The following is a 19,882-nucleotide window of genomic DNA, read 5'->3' as shown; positions in this document are numbered from 1 at the left end:
AAATGAGATAAGTATGCCGTGCTTAGAACAGCAGCAGGAACAGTGAATACTAAATAAACATGATTGAGGTTAAATGATAAAGTTGATGATGGGTAAACCCTCTGTTTGCCTTCGGGCAACACTCAGAAGCCATAAGAAATCAGTCACATCATGACACTGACTGCATGTTTACTGATTCTAGGAGCTTCAGGATGGTTCATGCAAAGAGCTGGACCCTGAAGAAACATTTTGTAGGTTACCCTACTAACAGTGACTTTGAACTGAAGACAGTTGAACTTCCACCCTTAAAAGATGGAGGTAAGTCATACTCATGAGATTTAAGTTGGAAGAGACTGTGTCAGTTCACTTTTGCTGAACAACAAACCACCCCAACATTTAGAGACTTAAAACAATCATTTACTAGATCACGATTCTGTGGGTTGGCAGTTTAGGCAGGATTAAGTCGGCAAGCATTCTGTACATCTTATATGGGCTAAATGGTTCCTTCAGGATGGACATTACTCATATGTCATGTTAACTGTCCTTCTGAGGGTGCACTCCTGAGTTCTCCTCTCTGTGGCCTTTCTAACATGCTGGTTTGAGCTCTTTGTTATTTTCTGTGATTTCATAAATCTAGAGCAGCAGGCAAGCTGCTGCCTAGAACTGGCAAGCTCCAATGTGCAAGGACTGTTTGCTAATATGCTGTTCATCAAAGCAAGTCACATAGCTAAGCCCAAATTCAAAGTATGGCCACAGACTTCCTTTTGGAGAAGGCAATGGCACCCCACTCCAGTACTCTTGCCTGGAAAATCCCATGGACGGAGGAGCCTGGTAGGCTGCAGTCCATGAGGTCGTTAAGAGTCAGACACAACTGTGCGACTTCACTTTCACTTTTCACTTTCATGTATTGGAGAAGGAAATGGCAACCCACTCCAATGTTTTGCCTGGAGAATCCCAGGGACAGAGCAGCCTGGTAGGAGGCCGTCTATGGGGTCGCACAGAGTTGGACTCGTCTGAAGCGACTTAGCAGCAGCAGTAGCAGAATTCTTTTTCCTTTTTAAGATTTTTTCTTTAATGTGGGCTATTTTTTTCAGCCTTTATTGAATTTGTTACAATATTGCTTCTGTTTTATGCTTTGGTTTTTTTGGCCAAGAGGCATGTGGGATCCTAGCTACCTGACCAGGGACCGAACCTGCACCCCCTGCACTGGAACTGAAGTCTAAACCTCTGGGCCACCAGGGAGGTCCCACCGTAGACTTTTTGGTGGGAAGATGGCAAAGACGCTCCCACACAGCGATGGGTAGTATCTGTGGCCCTTTCACATCTACGGCTGAGACCTTTCCAAGGTTGTCTCTGTGAAGCTTCGATGTCATGTTGGAGGATTCTTCTTCTTTCCTTGGTAATTGCAACACACGCCTGGGGGCATGGTTCTTCCTGACTTTGGCCAGCCATGGGGGAGGATTTCCTCTCTGTCCCATGATAACAGTGGGGCTGCACTGCTAGCAGCTGTGTGCAGAGCTCAGACTTATCCCTGGAGCAAACAAGGAGGGGAAAGCTTCTTCACTGAGGGGCCTCCCATCCCCTTGGGGGAACTGGAAGGATGAGGCAAGCCTGAGGAAGTTGGAGGGAGAGAAATGGCAAGGCACCCCATCACGTGTTTGGAGATGAGCTTTGCAGAACATCTGCTAAGGGCTGTTTTCAGGCAGGTAAGCTTTGGGTAACAGGCATGCAATTAACTAACAGGGTTACTGTTATCCATCCATCTAGGTTGCCATAGCCAAAACCCAGAATCAAAATTCCAGAGGATGGGTGCATGAGAGTCACTCCAGGAAAATGCATGCATTGTAAAATACTAATGGGCTGATAATAAAACCCTATGTGACCCCCGTGGCCTAGCAGTTACAAATGTGGCCCTGGGCAAGATACTTATCAGATCAGATCAGTCTCTCAGTCATGTCCGACTCTTTGCAACCCCATGAATCGCAGCACGCCAGGCCTCCCTGTCCATCACCAACTCCCCGAGTTCACTCAGACTCACGTCCATCGAGTCAGTGATGCCATCCAGCCATCTCATCCTCTGTCCTCCCCTTCTCCTCTTGCCCCCAATCCCTCCCAGCATCAGAGTCTTTTCCAATGAGTCAATTCTTCGCATGAGATGGCCAAAGTACTGGAGTTTCAACCTAAGCTTTAATAAAATGGAAACAATAATTGTTCAGAACATCATAGGAAATAATCTATGTAAAGCATGAAGTGAATGCTGAGTAAATAGACATAAGAGAAAGCACAGGAAGTGCTCGCTCCGGAATCTTGGCTGCCATCTGGTGGGGCTGAGGCTGCGTGGTCACCAGTGCGCAGTGTGCGGGTGAGCCTTTGTGGGGGCCATCTCTTTCCCCTGCTCCCCAACCCGAAGCTCGGTACCTGTGGGACGCGGGGCAGGCCTACCCGGGTGTTCCAGGCCAAGGACAGACATGAAGACTGGTGCAATAATCGATAATCGTGGCGGCGCCGGGTCAGGGAGAGGCCGTAGAGCTCAGAGCTCGCTGAAGCCCGCTGGGCGGCTCAGGGATAGGCGGGGCGCTGTGTAATGTTCAAGCTGGGAAAGGCTTTACGTGGCTTGTCAGAACCGCATTTGTGGTTTCTTAGACAGTGAAGAAGGTGCAAACAGTGGACATTTTTTCCCAAGGTACTTCACACTGGATCCCAGAGAAGAGAGTTTTGTTTGGTACGGGGATCATCCACAGAACCTGCTTTCTGGATCCATCATCACTGTTGGAGTCATTAAACTTACCCACATTTCAAAGGTCAAGAATGCAACTAAGCAAAGGCCAAAGGCTGAGTTCTGTTTTGCTGTGAATGCAGGGAGGAGAAAATATTTCCTACAAGTCAGTGATCAGCAGGATCTAGTAGAATGAGTAAATGTGGTAAACAAAGCTATAAAAATTACAGTACCAAAATGAGGTATTAATCTTTTTCTTTTTTTTAATTTATTTTTAATTGGAGGGTAAGTTCTTTACAATGTTGTGTTGGTTTCTGCTGTACAATAATGTGAATCAGCTATTTGTTGTTTAGTTGCTAAGTCCTGTCTGACTGTTTTCGACCCCACGGACTATAGCCCAACAGGCTCCTCTGTCCATGGGATTTCCTGGGCAGGAATACTGGAGTGGGTTGCTGTTTTCTTCTCCAGGGAGTCTTTCCAACCCAGGGATTGGACAGCAGATCTCCTGCACTGGCAAACGGATTCTTTACCACTGAGCCACCAAGTATAATATATCCCCTCCTTCTTGAGCCTCTCTCCCATCCAGCTGCCCACCACAGCCTCATTCTGATAACCCAAGTCGCCAAGGTGAATGTGAAAGAAGCAAACGTCTTACAGAACTGACACTGTTGAGGTGTGCCCATTGTTACCCCAACTCAGCAAAGAGAAGTAAACGAATGTGGTGAAACTATTGACAGAAATAAGGTGAAGCGGTCATAAAGCCATCTTCCTTACTTTACTCCCAAACTGCCTTCAGACAGTGCAGTGATCAAAGCTGGTTATTGTGTCGAACAAGGAGCAGTGATGAAAAACTGAAAGAGAAGATGTTTTCAGCTGGATGGAAACACAATAGCCTACTCAGATCTGAACTGAAAAAGGAACCTCTCCGCGTACAACCACTTAAAGAGCTTCATCAAGTCCAGGAACGTCAGCAAAGTGACATGATGATCAGGGACACCCTCTTTGACACTGTAACATCATCCTGAACTTTCTATGTGCAGGCTGATGGCACAGTTGGATGCAAGCCGTTTTGGGTGCCATTGTAGTGCTGCAGGACCTGCAGATCTGCATCTTCTATGCTGCAGGAAGAAGGCTGTGAAATCTGTGTATACAGAAGAGCATTCCAACAGTCCTTCCGAATCCGAACATGCACTCTGCTCTGCCAGTGCTGCAGCAGCCACCCCACATTCCACAGCCTCTCGCAGCAACCCTTTGGAGGGAGGATTTTATGAATCTCTTGCCAAGGTCAAGCCAGGGAACTTCAAAAGCTTGACTGTCTTTTCCAAGAGAACCAGCTTCCACGGTGACTGAACACGCTCTGCTAAAACTTCAAAGTAAAAATGGTCCTCAGGAACAAGTTTGTGATCCTGTGGACTTGGAGGACATGGGCCTTCCAGCCAGTGATGTGTATGTCAGGCGGAAACACGTGGAGCCTGACCTGCCTCATCCGCCCTCAGTGTTCTTTCACAAGGCTTCTCCTCAGTCATAAAGGGGAAATGGGTTTTAATGCATATAGTATCCTGCATCATTGCCATCCTCTCTTATAAGCTGGTAAGCCAAGAACAAAATGGGTTTAGAAAAGGCAGATGAACCAGAGATCAAATTGCCCACATTTGTTGAATCATAGAGAAAGCAAGGGAATTCCAGTCAACTTCATTGACTACACTAAAGTCTTTAACTGTGTGGATCACAACAATCTGTGGAAAATTCTTAAAGAGATGGGAATACCAGGACCACCTTACCTGTCTCCTGAGAAACCTGTATGCGGGTCAAGAAGTAACAGTTAGAACTTTACATGGAACAACTGACTGGTTCAAAATTGAGAAAGGAGTATGACAAGGCTGTATTGTCAGCCTGTTTATTTAACATCATGAGTACATCATGTGAAATGCCAGGCTGGATGAGTTACAAGCTGGAATAAAGATTGCCCGGGGGGAAATATCAACAACCTCAGATACACAGATGATACCACTTTAATGGCAGAAAACAAAGAGAAACTAAAGAGCCTCTTGATGAGGGAAAAAGTTGGCTTGAAACTCAACTTTCAAAGAACTAAGATCATGGCATCTGTTCCCATCACTTCAAATAGAAGGCAAATAGAAGGGGAAAAAGTAGAAGCAGTGACAGATTTTATTTTCTTGGGCTCCAAAATCACTGGAGACAGTGATTGCAGCCATGCAATTAAAAGATGCTTGCTCCTTGGAAGGAAAGTTATGACAAACCTAGGCAGCATATTAAAAAGCAAAGACATTACTTTGCTGACAAATGTCCATCTAGTCAAAGCTATGGTTTTCCAGTAGTCACATATGGATGTGAGAGTTGGACCATAAAGAAGGCTGAGCACCGAAGAATTGATGCTTTTGAACTGTGGTGCTAGAGAAGTCTCTTGAGAATCCCTTGAACTGCAAGGAGATCAAAGCAGTCAATCCTAAAGGAAATCGATCTGAGTATTCATTGGAAGGACTGAGGGCTGAAGCTGAAGCTCCAATACTTTGGCCACCTGATGCAAAGAACTGACTCATTGGAAAAGACCCTGATGCTAAGGAAGATTGAGGGCAAAAGGGGTTGGCAGAGGGTGAGATGGCCGGATGGCATCACCGACTCTATGGACATGAATTTGAACAAACTCAGGGAGATAGTGAAGGACAGGGAAGCCTGGTGTGCTGCAGTTCATGGGGTCACAAAGAGTCAGACAACAGCAAGCCAAGAAGCTAGGGAGTAACCTAACTAAATGTAGTTTTGTAATAGTGGCCTACCCAAAGTGTGATGGGCCCTTTCTTGTTCTCTCCCTGGAGCCAGCTGGCATGGGCATCTAAGGCAGAGGCCACTCCTCCACAGCTCTAGCCCACCAGACCAGCCTGTGCCCACTGCCCACCCACTGTGCAAGCGGCCAGGTGGGAGCTCCGCTCCAGGGATGCCAGCTCCCCGGCCACTTCATAGGTCAAAACTGACCGGGGAAGCCAGTGGCAGGCTGAGTCCAGGGTGCCTGCCACGTCAGACAGGATCCCAGTAACAGGCATGTCAACTCCTCCTGCGCGGCCGTCGCGGTTTCCACTGCCCACATGTCTTGCTCCTTGAGAGCTTGAGGATGACCTTGCTAGAGCAGCCCGTTACTTCCTGAGACCCGGCCGCTTTCTTGGGTCGCATCTTTCTACTCAGGGTGCAGTAGCGGCTTTGCTGCACCCTCGGCCAGTGCCAGAGTGAGCCCCTCCACACTCTGGCGAGCAGAACGAGCTTGGGCTCAGTAACAGTTTCTTTTAAAAAGAAAATAAAAAAGCCCTAATGTGTCTCAGTAGCAACTGTCTGATGCTTTGTTTTCACACGGTGATAAAAGTGTGTGTGTTACATTTTTTTCCTAGTGAATTTGACAGTTTAAATGTTTCACAATTTAAAACATGAAAATGCTTCTTAAGTATTTTGGTTATTTTTAAAATGCCACTGTGACTTCCTATTAGATGTTCAAACTCTACGCATTCTTATTGGTTAATATTATTGAATGAAATAGTGCCAAAGATATCCAAACTCTTGACATCATCTGTGGCGCTGTAAAATGTACACTATAAATTGGACAGTTTTGAAATTATAACCATTTTTGATGCTCTGAATCTCAAGGTGAGCAGTGAGTTTTGCATAGAGGATATTATTGGACTAGCAGTAAGGGTTGTGGGTTATACTGGGGTGGGGAAAGGGGGGAGAATTAGAATTCAAATAAGCTATAACTCGGACATTTGTAAAACTTTAGTCAAGATGTACAGCATTTTGTGAAAATTCTTTGCCATGCAACTTCTTGGAGATTTGATTTTCTTGTCAAAGTTTTGTAAATAGTCCTTACGTCCATGTTTGGGTAAGTGAAAGACCTCAAGTTTATATGTAAAGACTCCTGGAGTTTGTTTAAATTCACGTCCGTTGAGTCAGTGATGCCATCCAAGCATCTCATCCTCTGTCGCCCGCTTCTTTTGCCATCCATCTTCCCCAGCATCGGGGTCTTTTCCAGTGTGTCAGCTCTTCGGCTCTTCTATATTTGGATCAGTGAAAGACCTCAAATTTATATTTAAGGACCTCAAGTTTCTATGTAAAGACCCTTAGTCATGTGATCATAGTCTCTGCTTTTTGTCACTATTAATCTATATTCAAGTGTCTGTGTTTTTTAATCTTGTTTAGGAATGTTTTGAGATTAATGTACTCAAAAGTCCTACATGATGGGTTTTATACAATTGGGATAAAATTAATTTTCAGTAGCATAGGTTAATGTGCTAAATAACATGCCATTTTGTGTTAGAGATACTGGAATACTGTTATTCTACTATCTGTGTAATATTTATATTTTAAATGTGTCTTTTTTAAAGATTTGTTTAATGTGGACCAATTTTAAAGTGTTTTATTGAATTTGTTACATTATTGCCTCTGTTTTATGTTTTGGTTTTTTGGCCCCAAAGCATATGGGATCTTAGCCCCCTGCATTGGAAGGTTAAGTCTTAACTAGACTGCCATGGAAGCCCCTCAATATATGTTTTAAAACACAAATTTGAGTATACATTTAATCATGGGGATATCATAAATATAAGTACCTCTCTAAAAAGTCATTATTTCAGGAGTTGAATAATAGACCAGTATGACCAAGTAGTGTTTTTATGGTTCAGTCTTAAACATTTGCTCTAAGAAAATAGTCTTGAATTTCACATGCTGCTGTTTTTATGATTTTTTGCCACATTATAGTACTGTGTTGTTTTGAATTCACACATGTCACTGTTTCTCCTTTCCATTTTCTAAGATGACTTCTTGTTTGAGAAAGAGAAAGAGGGAGTGGATTTCTTACTACAGTTTTGGGGTCTAGATGTTACTATCTATTTTACTACAATGATCATAGCATCAGTTTAAAAATCCAAATGCATAAAGAATGCACCACTCCACATTTTTATTCATAAGCTAATACTTTGAAAACTTATATTAGATTTTCTTTTTTGCAGTTACATTTGAAAATGATAGAATGAAAAAGCTTTATTTATTCTCTTTCTCTGCAGATATATCCATTACATCGGCTCTTTTAGAAAGCTCATTTTTCATGAACACACCTAAGACATATTGGGCAGACAGTTGGTAATATTCAGGACTTTAATACTGTTTTCTTTGGTACAGCTTCCATATTATGTGTTCATTTTAATATTTTGGTATGGTAATTTAATATACTTCAGAGTGGAAAAATATTAGCTTTATTTTGGGACTTTTTATAGAACTACCCTTGTATTCAATAGCACAGGAAAATGTTCTTGTGAGTTTCAGGGTCTCTTTATCTCAGTACTTTTATGATTCTATGAAAATTATTTATTTTAAAACTTATACTTTTGTTGTAAGTATGCCACATCTGAATTGTTAAAAAATTACTTTGAATACCTTAATATTTGCTGCATTTTTTTCTGTAACTATAACATGACTTCTTTCAGAATGGAAATATATGTGTGCTTCCCAATGTTTACTTTTGTGTCTGATCTCTTTATATGTCCAACTGTAATGATGAGAATAAATGTTCAAAATTAATTCTAAAACAAAAAAACATCCAGAAAGCACAGATGAGAGCATAAGCTTGAAGCAGAAAGACTGTCTTTGTTCATTGAGAAGGCCAGAGATAAGGCACAAGGCCAAGGTTTCTAATTGCCTGTGGAATGCTTTATTTTGCAGAGGTCCTGCTGGAAGCTTTGTACTTGACTGTGGATCCTTACATGAGGTATTATTTTCCTCTGGAAAATTCTTATGTTGTGCATTGGATACTACCTTGCCATGGGCAATCTTAGAATAATCCACTGTCACTTCCTCATTTCTCCCAGTATGATGTCAGTGATGGGATTCACAGATGCTCATCTTTTTCAGGCAAAAGTCTGAGCAGAATGGTGGTAGACAACACTGGCCCCTTTATTTTACAAGCATCCCCTATCTTATTGTGTTCAATTTGCCCCTCATCATTTATCAGAATTGCTTCCCAAAACAATAAAAGAAGAAATAAGCCAAACTCCAGTTTTTCCATGTCACTGTTGGCAAATGATTTGGGTATAGGAAGATGGCTGAGACTAAAATTAGATTTTCTTGCCTTTCCTTTACATATATTCTTGTAATTTAGGTAATCTGCAGCTGACTGAACTGTGTGTACTTAGTAAGCAATTCGGGGTGGGGAGGGAATAAAAGCTTTCATTGGCCACTGAGTCAATAACTTTTTGCCTAGGTGGACAATGCAGTCATCATTCTTTTAAATAAATTTTTTTCACAGTTGATTGATAGAGATTCAGATCTAAAGTGAAAAATGTATTTCCAGATGTTAACTAGCATTTCTTTTTGCATGTCTAGTGTTTTGGGTAACAAGTGCCCAGTGGTACCTGGGTTATGTTTTCAAAGTCATTGGTAGAAATTCAGCCACAATTGAGCGTGATGGTAAGATTCTCACGTTCATTTCATAGAAAAATACTACCAGATCAAAACTGCCTGTTACAGCTTTCCTCCCCAATTCCACCTAGTGGTACTGCCCTCATGTGGCTGGTTTCAGTTTTATATACACTTCCCTAGTGGTTTTCCATTTGGCTTAAAACTTAAGACAATTTCCTCCCAGATGCTCCTATATATTAAGAATGGTTTTGTTTTGTTTCAGAATTATGGCAAAAAGCTTGAAGGAGGGTGACATGATGATGGGAGAGCAAGTGGCCAGGTAGTGATATCCTTTTGTCCCACTGCTTGGAAAATATGTCTCCCCTTCACCTCCTGCTGGGCCCTGTTTCTGTCCATCACTCTTACAACCTCTTCAGGTTGCGTGGGTCACTCACTGTTCAACTTGGAAATTACCTGGGAAATCTGTCCTTTTCCTGACTAGCTGATGGGGAGGAAAGAAGGCGAACTTCTTATCATTGCAACTTAGCTTTGCTATCCTTACTTTTGAGGGTTTCCCTGGTGGCTCAGATGGTAAAGCGTCTGCCTGCAATGAGGGAGACCCGGGTTCGATCCCTGGGTTGGGAAGATCCCCTGGAGAAGGAAATGGCAACCCACTCCAGTATTCTTGCCTGGAAAATCCCATGGACAGAGGACCCTGGGAGGCTACAGTCCATGGGGTCACAAAGAGTCAGACACAACTGAGCGACTTCACTTTCTTGGAGAAAGAAAGTGAAATGGGGATGGGGAGGGAAGAAGGTGAAATTCTTATCATTGCAACTTAGCTTTGCTATCCTTACTTTTAAGTACTAAAAAAAAAAGTGTATTCATGCAGTTCCTGATTATTATAAAAATTCAAATAAGATAAAAATTTATATATTGGAAACTAAAAGTTCCCCCATCATCTGAACCTTAGAGATGACTGTCGTTAATGTATTATTATTTCAAAAATTGTTCAGTACATGTACTAATATTTATAATCTTTAAGGGAATTAAAAGCCCTTCAGCAAATTGCTTTTCCTCAATATGTCATGGCTATCTTTTGTTGACAGTGTATAAATATACCACTTACCTCTTAATGGCTTGCAGATTACTCCATTGTTTTTATTGTTGTTCAGTCACTAAGTCCTACTCTTTGCAACCCCCATGGATTGTAGTCCTCCTGGTTCTTCTGTCTGTGGGTTCTCAGGTAAGAATACTGGAGTGGGTTGCCATTTCCTACTGCAGGGGATCTTCCCAGATCAGGGGTCAAAACTGCATCTCCTGCATTGGCAGGCAGACTCTTTACTTCTGAGCCACTTGAGAAGCCCATTCCATTGATACCTGACATTTAACTTATCTACTCCTGATAACAGCTCTTTCCAGTTTTTTCTACTGAAAATAGTTCTGCAAGGAATATGCATACATCGATCTGAGTATGTCTCTGTATTCTTTGCCTACCTGGATGACTATTGCTTTATATTGAATCCCCAGAAGTGTAAATTCTAGGTCAAAGAAGATGTACATTTTCATTTGAAGCAATAACGACAGATTTCACTTCAAAAAGATTATATCCATTCCTACCAAGAGTGTCTTAAAGAACTTATTTCCTTGGTAACTCTATGATCATTGCTAATTATCACTCTTGGCAATTTGAAGTGAATAAATGATAGTTAACTGATCTTGCTTATTCGATGCTTAGTTTAATTTGCATTTCTTTCATTATTAGTGATGTTGACATTCTCTTTGAAAATTAATGGTTTTCTTCTGTGAATTATCTGTTCATGTCATTTGCCTTTTTCTTTTACGTCTTTTCATCCTTTAAAATGATCTGTAAAACTTCTTGTGTGTTATGAATATTAGTACTGACAACATTTGGGCCTTTGTTTATCTTTCTTTTGTGTCCAATTATAGCTGAAAATTTTTATGTGATAAAATTTCATGATTAGAATGGCATTCTCCCCTCCAAAATTGCTAGAATATTTATTCACTTTTCCTTATAGTATGTTATATTTTATCTTCTAGAAATTTAATTTTTATTTTGGAGCAAGGACTAAAGTGTTTATGCTTCAAATGACTAGCAAGTTATAATACCATTTATTGAAATCTTATTTGGATTTTTGTTGGGATTTTAATGACTTTATAGATTCATTTAGGGGAAACTTATTTACAATATTTCTCTCCAAGCACAAGGTATATATCTCTTCATTTATCCATTTTTGTCTCATGGCCTAAAGTTTTCTTCATATAGGATGAGATTGAATAATAGTGAAGTAGATCATACTTCCATGCTGAGGGAGAGGGACAGTGAGAGAGGAAATGTTGAGGACTCAAGAGAGAGGAAGGGCTGAGAGATGAAGGGCAGCCTCTGAAGAAGAGAAGAGATGATGTCCGGGTCACCTTGAGCCAGAGGATGAACTTCTCATGCTTAGAGAGGAGTGAGTGAGGACAGGGACAGATGCTGGACCAGTTGAGAATTCCTCTCTGATGGCCCATATTGTTTTCTCAAGGAGAGACCAGTGGCTATTCTGATGGAGAGATGTGGTAGGCTATTTGATCAAGGACTATGAAACTCAGTGCCCTTTGTGGACACTAACCATGCAGCATACAGACTCCCTTGAAAGGAAAGGGGTCTCACGCGTCTGAATGTGCTTTCTGTTTCAGAGTTGTGGAAAGTAAAAATTCAGCCTTCCCAACAGGAACTATTGTGCTGGCTCCTTCTGGCTGGACAACGCATTCCATTTCTAATGGGGAAAAACTGGAAAAGGTGCTTGCAGAGTGGCCAGACACGTTACCACTGTCTCTGGCTCTGGGAACGGTTGGCATGCCCGGGTGAGTTTCATGGGTATATTTCACTCGTTTGAATCCCTGACGTTTTGGTTTCCCAAAATGGTTGGTCCAGAGCTTGAATAACAAGAAGAGACTTGAGGCATTCTAAGCTCAGGAGTGGATTAGAGAGGATGATGGGACTAAGAAGGGAAGAAGAGGGGCTGGAGGGGAGAGAGGAGGGCTCAGGTACAAGGAGGAAGTGCCAGTGAGGAACAGCATGCAGCATGGTCCCTCTCAAGCCTCCGGCAAGTGGTGACACAAAGAAACCAGCTCCTTCAGTCCCTGGAAAGGTCTTCCTTCACCCCTCACTCATCTGCCTCTGTTTCAGAGCTTAAAAGGGAGAGAAAGTTCAATGTACCTTGGCCTTTCTGTATCACCTCTGATTCCTCACCATCTTTCGACATCTGAGTTTCCAGAGGTGTCAGGGGATCTGAAATTTAATAACTGAGATGAATCACAATAGTTGTACAGTCACTCAGGGTGGATAGCTTTAAAATAGCCCGGTGTCTCTTGGCCTGGCGCTCAGGAAGACTCCTGGTCAGTTGATCCTGCATCTGCTCTCCAGGCCCCAGCTGCTGTCTGCACCTCAAGGTTCTTCTCGTGCCCTGGAGAAGCAAGGTTGACAGAATTCCTTTCGGAGTCCCCAAAACTTTTCTAGGCCGAAGAGTTTCTTTAAGTTACGTGATCTTTTTCTCCCTTCTTTCCTTCTTCCCACTCTTCTGCCCTCCTTCTTTTTAACCTTTTGGAGGACTTCTAGAGAATGAAATGAATGATCAGCCTCCTGCATAACCAGTCCCTTACATCTCAAGTTCATGTAACACTCAGAATTTGAACTCCTCAGAAGTCCCACAATCAGGAGACAACATTGTGAAATTAGAGGACGCTTAATGCCTTCTTGGGCCGCCCAGGTGGCGCTAGTGGTAAAGAACCCGCCTGCCAATGCGGGAGATTTAAGAGACGCAGGTTTGATCCCTGGGTCAGGAAGATTCCCTGGAGGAGGGCATGGCAACCCACTCCAGTATTCTTGCCTGGAGAAGCCCGTAGACTGAGGAGTCTGGTGGGCTACAGTCCATGTGGCTGCAAAGAGTCAGACCCTACCGAAGTGACTTAGCGATGCCTTCTTACATACAAATAGTGGGCACTAAACAGAATGACAGCCCTTCTCGATCTTTCCTGGCAGGCCTGTGCCCTCTACAGTGACAGCACTTCCTCTCACCGTATTATTCCACCCATCCTTCTCTCTAAATTGTGACCCAGGGGTAGGAGCACAGGGGTGAAGGCAGACATGAGGAAACCACAAGGTCAGTCTCCCATGACTTAGTTGGAGAGAAAGTAATTCATAAAATATTAGGAGATTTGAATTCTAAAACAGAAGACGATTTATTCATTTGTGGGTACATTTCTCATTCACCTGTTCCAAGTCCCTAAGGAGTACGTTTTCACTCCAATCAACTTCATACAGTGGTTCTCAAAGACTGGGTGGGAGGGGTTATACAAGCCACATTTCTAGCCTCCCCTAGCAACACATCACCCATTCTTTGAGAATTTTTGCCTAGATGAGCCGCTTATCAACAGGATGGATCAACACTTCCAGAATCCAGGAGCTTCCGCTCATCTATGAAAGAAGTTGAACTTTGAAACCTAGGGACTTTCAGCTGTCCAGTCTGTCTCTTTCAGCTGTCTCCAAAGATTTCACATCCTCCCAAAGTATTGCATTATTTCTGTCAATGGGACCTCTGTCTTCCTCTTTGGCTGAAAGAGTTTAAGTGTTTTTCTCTCCAACATGTTGATTCTATCCAGTCACCCTTCATCCAAAGTATACCTTAAATTTTCTTTATTGTTGGCGTCTCCATCTTATCTCCAGTTTACTTTTATTCTTTTATTACTTTGTAATTAATTTTTGGGGGGTTGTGCGGGGTCTCTGTTGCTGCACTCAGGCTTTCTCCAGTTGCACGTGGGGGCTGCTGTCCCTTGTGGTGCATGGGCTTCTCACTGCAGGGGCTTTTCCTGTTGTGAAGCACAGGCTCCAGGCACAGGAGCTTCAGTTGTTGAGGCTCATAGGCCCCAGAGTGCATGGGCTTCAGTAACTGTGGCACATGGGCTTACTTCTCTGCAGCATGTGCAATCTTTCCAGACCAGGCATTGAACTCACGTCCCTTGCACTGGCAGGGGATACTTATTCACTGTCACACCAGGGAAGTTCTCCAGTTTACTTTTAAAAGATGATGTTTGGGAAAGACCCTGTATGTCTTAAGTCAGTATATCTAATTAAAGGCTGATTTTGCAAATATCTAGAAGGGATATTGGAGGAGGGAGCCTAAGGATTGTTGTGGATGGCATGATCCTATCTGAAATATACCTTCTGCTTCTTTCTGGGAGTTAGGCTAACTTATCCATACACTCTGGTATCAGCGTCCATTAAGGTAGTGGTTCCCAGTTGTTTGCATTCATAAGAATTACCTAGAATCCTATTAAATTCAGATTTCCATGTCCCAGTATTTTTAAATCAGTGGGACGGGGCATCTAAATTTTTAATAAAACTTCAGTTGATTCTGAGGCAGATGGTTGTTCCATCCATCTTTTGAAAAACACTGGGTCAAGGGGACTTCAGATTTTTGGGTCCTCAGAAAAAGTGCTCTCTGCCTTCTTTGCTTTCCCTTCAATGCCCAACTGTATCTGGCCCTCAAATGTAATCAGAGGCTGAGTAAGCTTAAGTTATGCCAGCGTGTAGCTTTGTTTTACACAGAAATAACTTTCTAAGAATCTGTCTGAAATTTTGCCAGTGGCTCAACAATCACCATGATGGAACAGGTTTCGTGGGCTCAGACTCAGGGGTACAAAAATAGAACTTAAAAATTTTCTACTCCTGTGTTTCATTTCTATCTCCAGCTGATATAGTAAAATAAACCTTAGTTAAACCAATGATTTCTCACATCGTTTCAGGATCATACTCATAATTTCCTTTGTCTTCTCCCTAGGTTAGATGCAAAGGTCCTAGGGCTAACACCAACCCAGTGCTAGTAGAGGCGGGGAACAACTTCTTGCTCTGGATCTGTCTTAGTCTTATGCTGGTCATAAGTCTTATGCTTTGAGACTTCAAAGTGTAACTTTTCCGACTGAGTCCTCAGCCACATCCTTTCTGAGCTGGGACCCTACTGAGGCATGGTGGTTTCCTCTCCTCATCCCCGCTGGTGCCGTCTGAGCTGCATCTTTGCAGGCCCACTACTTCTTTCCCCGCCAGCTGGCTTTGGCATTTCACTTCAAACAAGATGCGGGGACTGTAGGAGTTCTTCCTCACACTTCAGAGCATGGGAAACTCAATGTGTTTCTCCCTGACCCCCTCAGGCCTAGATACCATCCACATACAGTCATCTCTGCTCTGGGACTAGGGTGCCATGATGACATGGAGGCTTTCCCCACGAAGCTCATCATCTCCCTAGGACTTACATGGGAATGAGGCATAAGCTTTCTGTTCTGGGATCCCTAAGGTTTAAGGTTTAAGGTTCCTTCACCCTTGAAACCTGGCCTGGGTGAAAGGTTGTTGTTGAATCACGCGAATACACCGGGATTCTTGGCCCCCGGAGGAGAAGAATTCAATCCGGGGCCAGAGATGAGGCTTGATCGCTCAGAGCTTTTGTGTAGTAAAGTTTTATTAAAGTATAAAGGAGATAGAGAAAGCTTCTGACATAGGCATCAGAAGGGGGCAGAAAGAGTACCCGCTTGCTAGTGTTAACAATGAGGTTATATAATCCAAAGAATGTCTGGAGGTTGTAAAGACCTCCTCCGACCTACTCCCATAATTTACATTTTAAGATAACACTGTCCTCAGGCAAGATACATCCTTGTAAAGACCAGGTATACTCCCATAATTAACATTTTAAAATAACAGAAGGTTGAATCCAAAGACTGTCCTTAGGCAGGATACATTATTGGTATATAATCCTAAGGAATGTGGAGAAAGAAAAAAAGTTTGTCCTTTTTTCCTCCTTGAGAATTCCAGACCCCTCTCTTTGGGGACCCCTAGACTCCCTATCAACCTGCCTAGGAACTGACTCTCTCATGGGGATGGACAAGATACTGCTCTTTTTGAGCCACCTCACTGTTCCATCCATAGTTCCCATCATCTTTATTCCTCTCCTAGAGGTAAGGAAGGAGGAAGTGGACCATTGGTAGCTGGTAACATCCATTTCCTATATTTTCTGTCTTTTACCTGGACCCATGGCATTGGGCTGCTGAGGTCTTCAGGGTATAAATAAATGAGATACAGAGGAAAGAAACACATTTATCCACATAGTCTTGCTTTTCTTCCCTCAGCCTAACAGCCTACTTTGGCCTGTTGGACATCTGTGGAGTGAAGGGTGGAGAAACAGTGCTGGTTAGTGCGGCAGCAGGAGCAGTGGGCTCTATTGTGGGGCAGATCGCTAAGCTCAAGGTAAGTGGCTTCCTCCATAACAACCACTCACTTGACACCCACAGTGTGCACTGGGAAGGCAGCAGTGGACACAGCAGACCTTGCCTCATCTCTGGGAGTTTGGTCTAGTTGACCTCTTGTAGAAGTTGGATATTGGGAATGGCTGAGAAATGGGGGGAACAGGGAAAATGGTGCAGCAATGATGACCTGAATGTTGTTATTTGATAACATTGCAGGTATCACATCAGGAATGGACTCTGCTACAGTAGCGAGTTTGTGAACTATTCTCGTAGTTTTTACTGAATGTCTCTTGTTACAGCTTAATCTCCTTTCTTTGTGATTGCCTCAAACAACTGAAAAAGGGACTTGATCAGCCAACCAAGAGTCACTGCCCCTATGGCCCCATTTCAAAGGATATTGCACTCAGCCCAGAGAAGTGGGGCCCTAGCTTGGGAACTAACTCATGGGAGGCACCCAGGCCTTGGAAACACTGGCTCTGATACGGACAGGTGTTTGTACTTGAGATCTGATCTGATGGTGGGAGTACAAGACATCAGGCAGCTCAGATGTGATCAGGATGTACCACTTTATAGAAATGTTCCAAGGTGATCTGGTTTGGCTGATCCTTTGCCAGAGGGTGGATGTAGGACCTAGTTCCAGGGCCTAGTTTCTAGTGAAAAAGTCAGGGAGAATACAGATGAGTACAGGGCTATAACCAACAGCCAAGTGTTGGGGCTGGTATCCAGTGCTGATGGGCACTTGGAATACAAATAGATGAGGCTATCATAGTGGTTGCAGGAAGAATTTATTTAAATAAGTAAATAAGAATAAATGTTGAATTTTATCATACTTTGCAGTTAAAGAATTATGTTAGTTTCCTAATCTTAAGCCATAATAGCATTCTGGAATAATCTTTATTTACCTATGGTGTATATTAAATTTATACTTTTGGAATTGGTCTAATAACATTATACATAGAATTTTTGCATCTATATTCATAGGTGAGTTTGGTTTAAAGTTTGGAACCTATCAGTGTTTAGCTTTGGGTTATACTAGCCTTATAAAATGAATTAGTAATATTTCCAAATTTCAAATTTTAAATGTTTTATTAAAATGTTAAGGGATTTTTTGGGGGGAGTTCCCTGATGGCCTTATGGTTAGGACTCTGTGCTTTCTCTGCTGAGGACACAGCTTCAGTCCCTGGTCAGGGAAGTATGAGCCCTCATGCCACATGGTATGGCTAAAAAAATAATTTTTTAAAGGCATTTTTATTTCAAAAGTTTGATAGGACTTGTCCTTAAACCTGTTCTTTTAGAAACTTCACTAGCGACTGCCATGTTAAGAAGTCAGTGCTTAATCCTTCATTTTAGAGAAATCACCTTGGCCTTTGGAGAACAGTTCATAGGGACATGATGCTAGGAACAAGAAGTCAAATTAGGAGGCTCTTACAATAATCCAGATGAAAATTATGATAGACTGACAGTGAAGACAGAAAGTCAGAAGTCGCTTTTAAGGATATTTCGTGAAAAAGAATAAAACCTGGTGATTGGATGTGGATAGAAGAGGGCGGAAAGCAAGCATCTCCTACAACCCAGGTGTTTCAGGTCTGGTTAACTGGGTAACTGAGTATCACTCACTACAATAGAGAACAGAGGAGGAACACCAGGTAAAAAGCCAGGAAAAAAATACATTCCACTTTAGACACACTGATATGTGTCTGAAGGCTCCACAGGCTATCCATGTGTAGATTAGTAGAGGTCTTTAGAAATACTGATTTGGAACTCAGGGTGGAGGCCTGGCTGGAGTTAAGAGACAAGGGAATCATCTGCAGGAAGGTGGCAGTGAGGTGGTGAGAGTAAATGAGATCATCCCATGAGAGTGTATGCTTAGAAGGAACAAGGACCAAGCATAGACTGTGCAAAATCATTTCTTCTTGAATCAGGAATGAGTGGAAAAACTATATGGCAGCTGTTTGTGCAGATATATACATGTATGCACCCAATCCAGGTGAAGGTGAACAGAGGCTGATATTCTGGTCTTCACAATGCATTCAGAATAGAACTTTCTAAAGAGCTACTCTCTAAGTGCCAATATAATCTCTATTCTCAGGCTGAATGCACTCTGCTTCCTCTATCATTAGGCAGTATCTAGTCCAATGCTTTGGGCCAAATCACAGAATATGGGGCAGTTACCTGGAGGTCTCTCTATGATATGAGAGTTACAGGGCTGGGCCAAAATTACAGTCTAAAGTGCCACTGCCCCAAGAGATAGCATGGAAGTCACTGCAAGGGAGAAGCCCCAACACGAAGAAACAGGAGAGTCAAATGAGTGGGCTGTCAAGCCAGTAGGTTGAAAAGAGCTGCCAACCACCTAAACGTAGGAGGGATCTGTTGGGTGGGCAGAGGCAAGCTGAAGTTACATTTGGGTTGTATCATAAGCTGGTTTAGGGACTAATCTAACCTCTAGGGTCTATTGACCCATTATATATGTGACTCAGCACCTAGGAGAGTGTTCTGGGGGAACCTGGCCATTCCAGTCTAGGAGGATATAGTTTGCCCTGGTTGTGGTTTATAAATGGTTACCATTTTTCTCCCCATTTAGGGCTGCAAAGTTGTTGGAACAGCAGGGTCTGATGAAAAAGTTGCTTGGCTTAAAAAGCATGGATTTGATGTTGCCCTTAACTACAAAACAGTGAAGTCTTTGGAAGAAGCTCTGAAAGTAGCTGCTCCCGAGGGTTATGATTGTTATTTTGATAATGTAAGTACAAATTAGACTTACTATCTGACTTAGGAACAAAGTACTGTACCAGGAAATCTACTTCTAGAGTTTCCATCTAAAAATATGAGGAAAGCCCATATGCCCTTTAAAAAAAAAAACAGCTTTATTGGGACTTCCCTGGTGGCTCAATGACAAAGACTCCCTGCGCCCAGTGCCAGGGGCCTGGGTTCGATCCCTGGCCAGGGAACTGGACCCCACAAATAAGAGTTCACACGCCACCACTAAAGATCCCATATGCCGTAACTAAGACCTAGTGCAGCCAAATATATAAATAATTAAAAAAAATTTTTGAAGGCATTTAACAACAAAAAAAATTTTTTAAAGCTTTATTGAGATATAATTTACCCATTTAAAGTATAAGATTTGATCATTTCTAGTGTGTTCACAGAATTGTACACCTCTTTGCACAATTTTAGAACATTTTCATCAAGCCAAAAAGAAATGCTGTGCTCAGTATTAGTTATTCCCCCTAAAGTGCTCTTTGGTGACTGGCTTCTTACACGTAACATGTTTTCAAAACCCACCCATGTTGTAGCATGTTTATCAGTATTTCATTCCTTTTTATACATTTTTCATTGAAATGTAGTTGATTTTCAGTATTGCTTCCTTGCTTTTTATGGCCAAAAATATTCCATTGTATGGACACACCACGTTTTATCAGTCATCCATCAGTTGATCGGCAAATGAGTCATTCACGTTTGGCTATTAAGTATAAGGCTATTTTGATCATTCATATGCAGTTT

The 19,882-nt window shown here is 42.5% G+C and overlaps 1 protein-coding gene and 1 pseudogene across 1 annotated transcript in view; both read left to right on the top strand.

The window, feature by feature from the left end:
- PTGR1 (prostaglandin reductase 1) overlaps nt 1-19,882 on the top strand; it is a 30,444-nt gene that overhangs the window by 1,008 nt on the left and 9,554 nt on the right. The window contains 6 exon segments of the mRNA NM_001035281.2: nt 182-297; nt 8,411-8,456; nt 9,369-9,425; nt 11,786-11,953; nt 16,265-16,382; nt 18,963-19,118. Of these exon segments, the coding sequence (NP_001030358.1) occupies nt 192-297; nt 8,411-8,456; nt 9,369-9,425; nt 11,786-11,953; nt 16,265-16,382; nt 18,963-19,118 (651 nt within the window). The 5' untranslated portion in view covers nt 182-191.
- On the top strand, nt 2,565-4,041 carry LOC112447863 (pleckstrin homology domain-containing family A member 1-like; annotated as a pseudogene).

Source organism: Bos taurus, chromosome 8 (assembly GCF_002263795.3).
Source record: "Bos taurus isolate L1 Dominette 01449 registration number 42190680 breed Hereford chromosome 8, ARS-UCD2.0, whole genome shotgun sequence".
NCBI lineage: Eukaryota > Metazoa > Chordata > Mammalia > Artiodactyla > Bovidae > Bos > Bos taurus.
The sequence above is the reverse complement of the archived record's forward strand: the minus strand, read 5'-3'. Positions and strand labels throughout refer to the sequence as shown.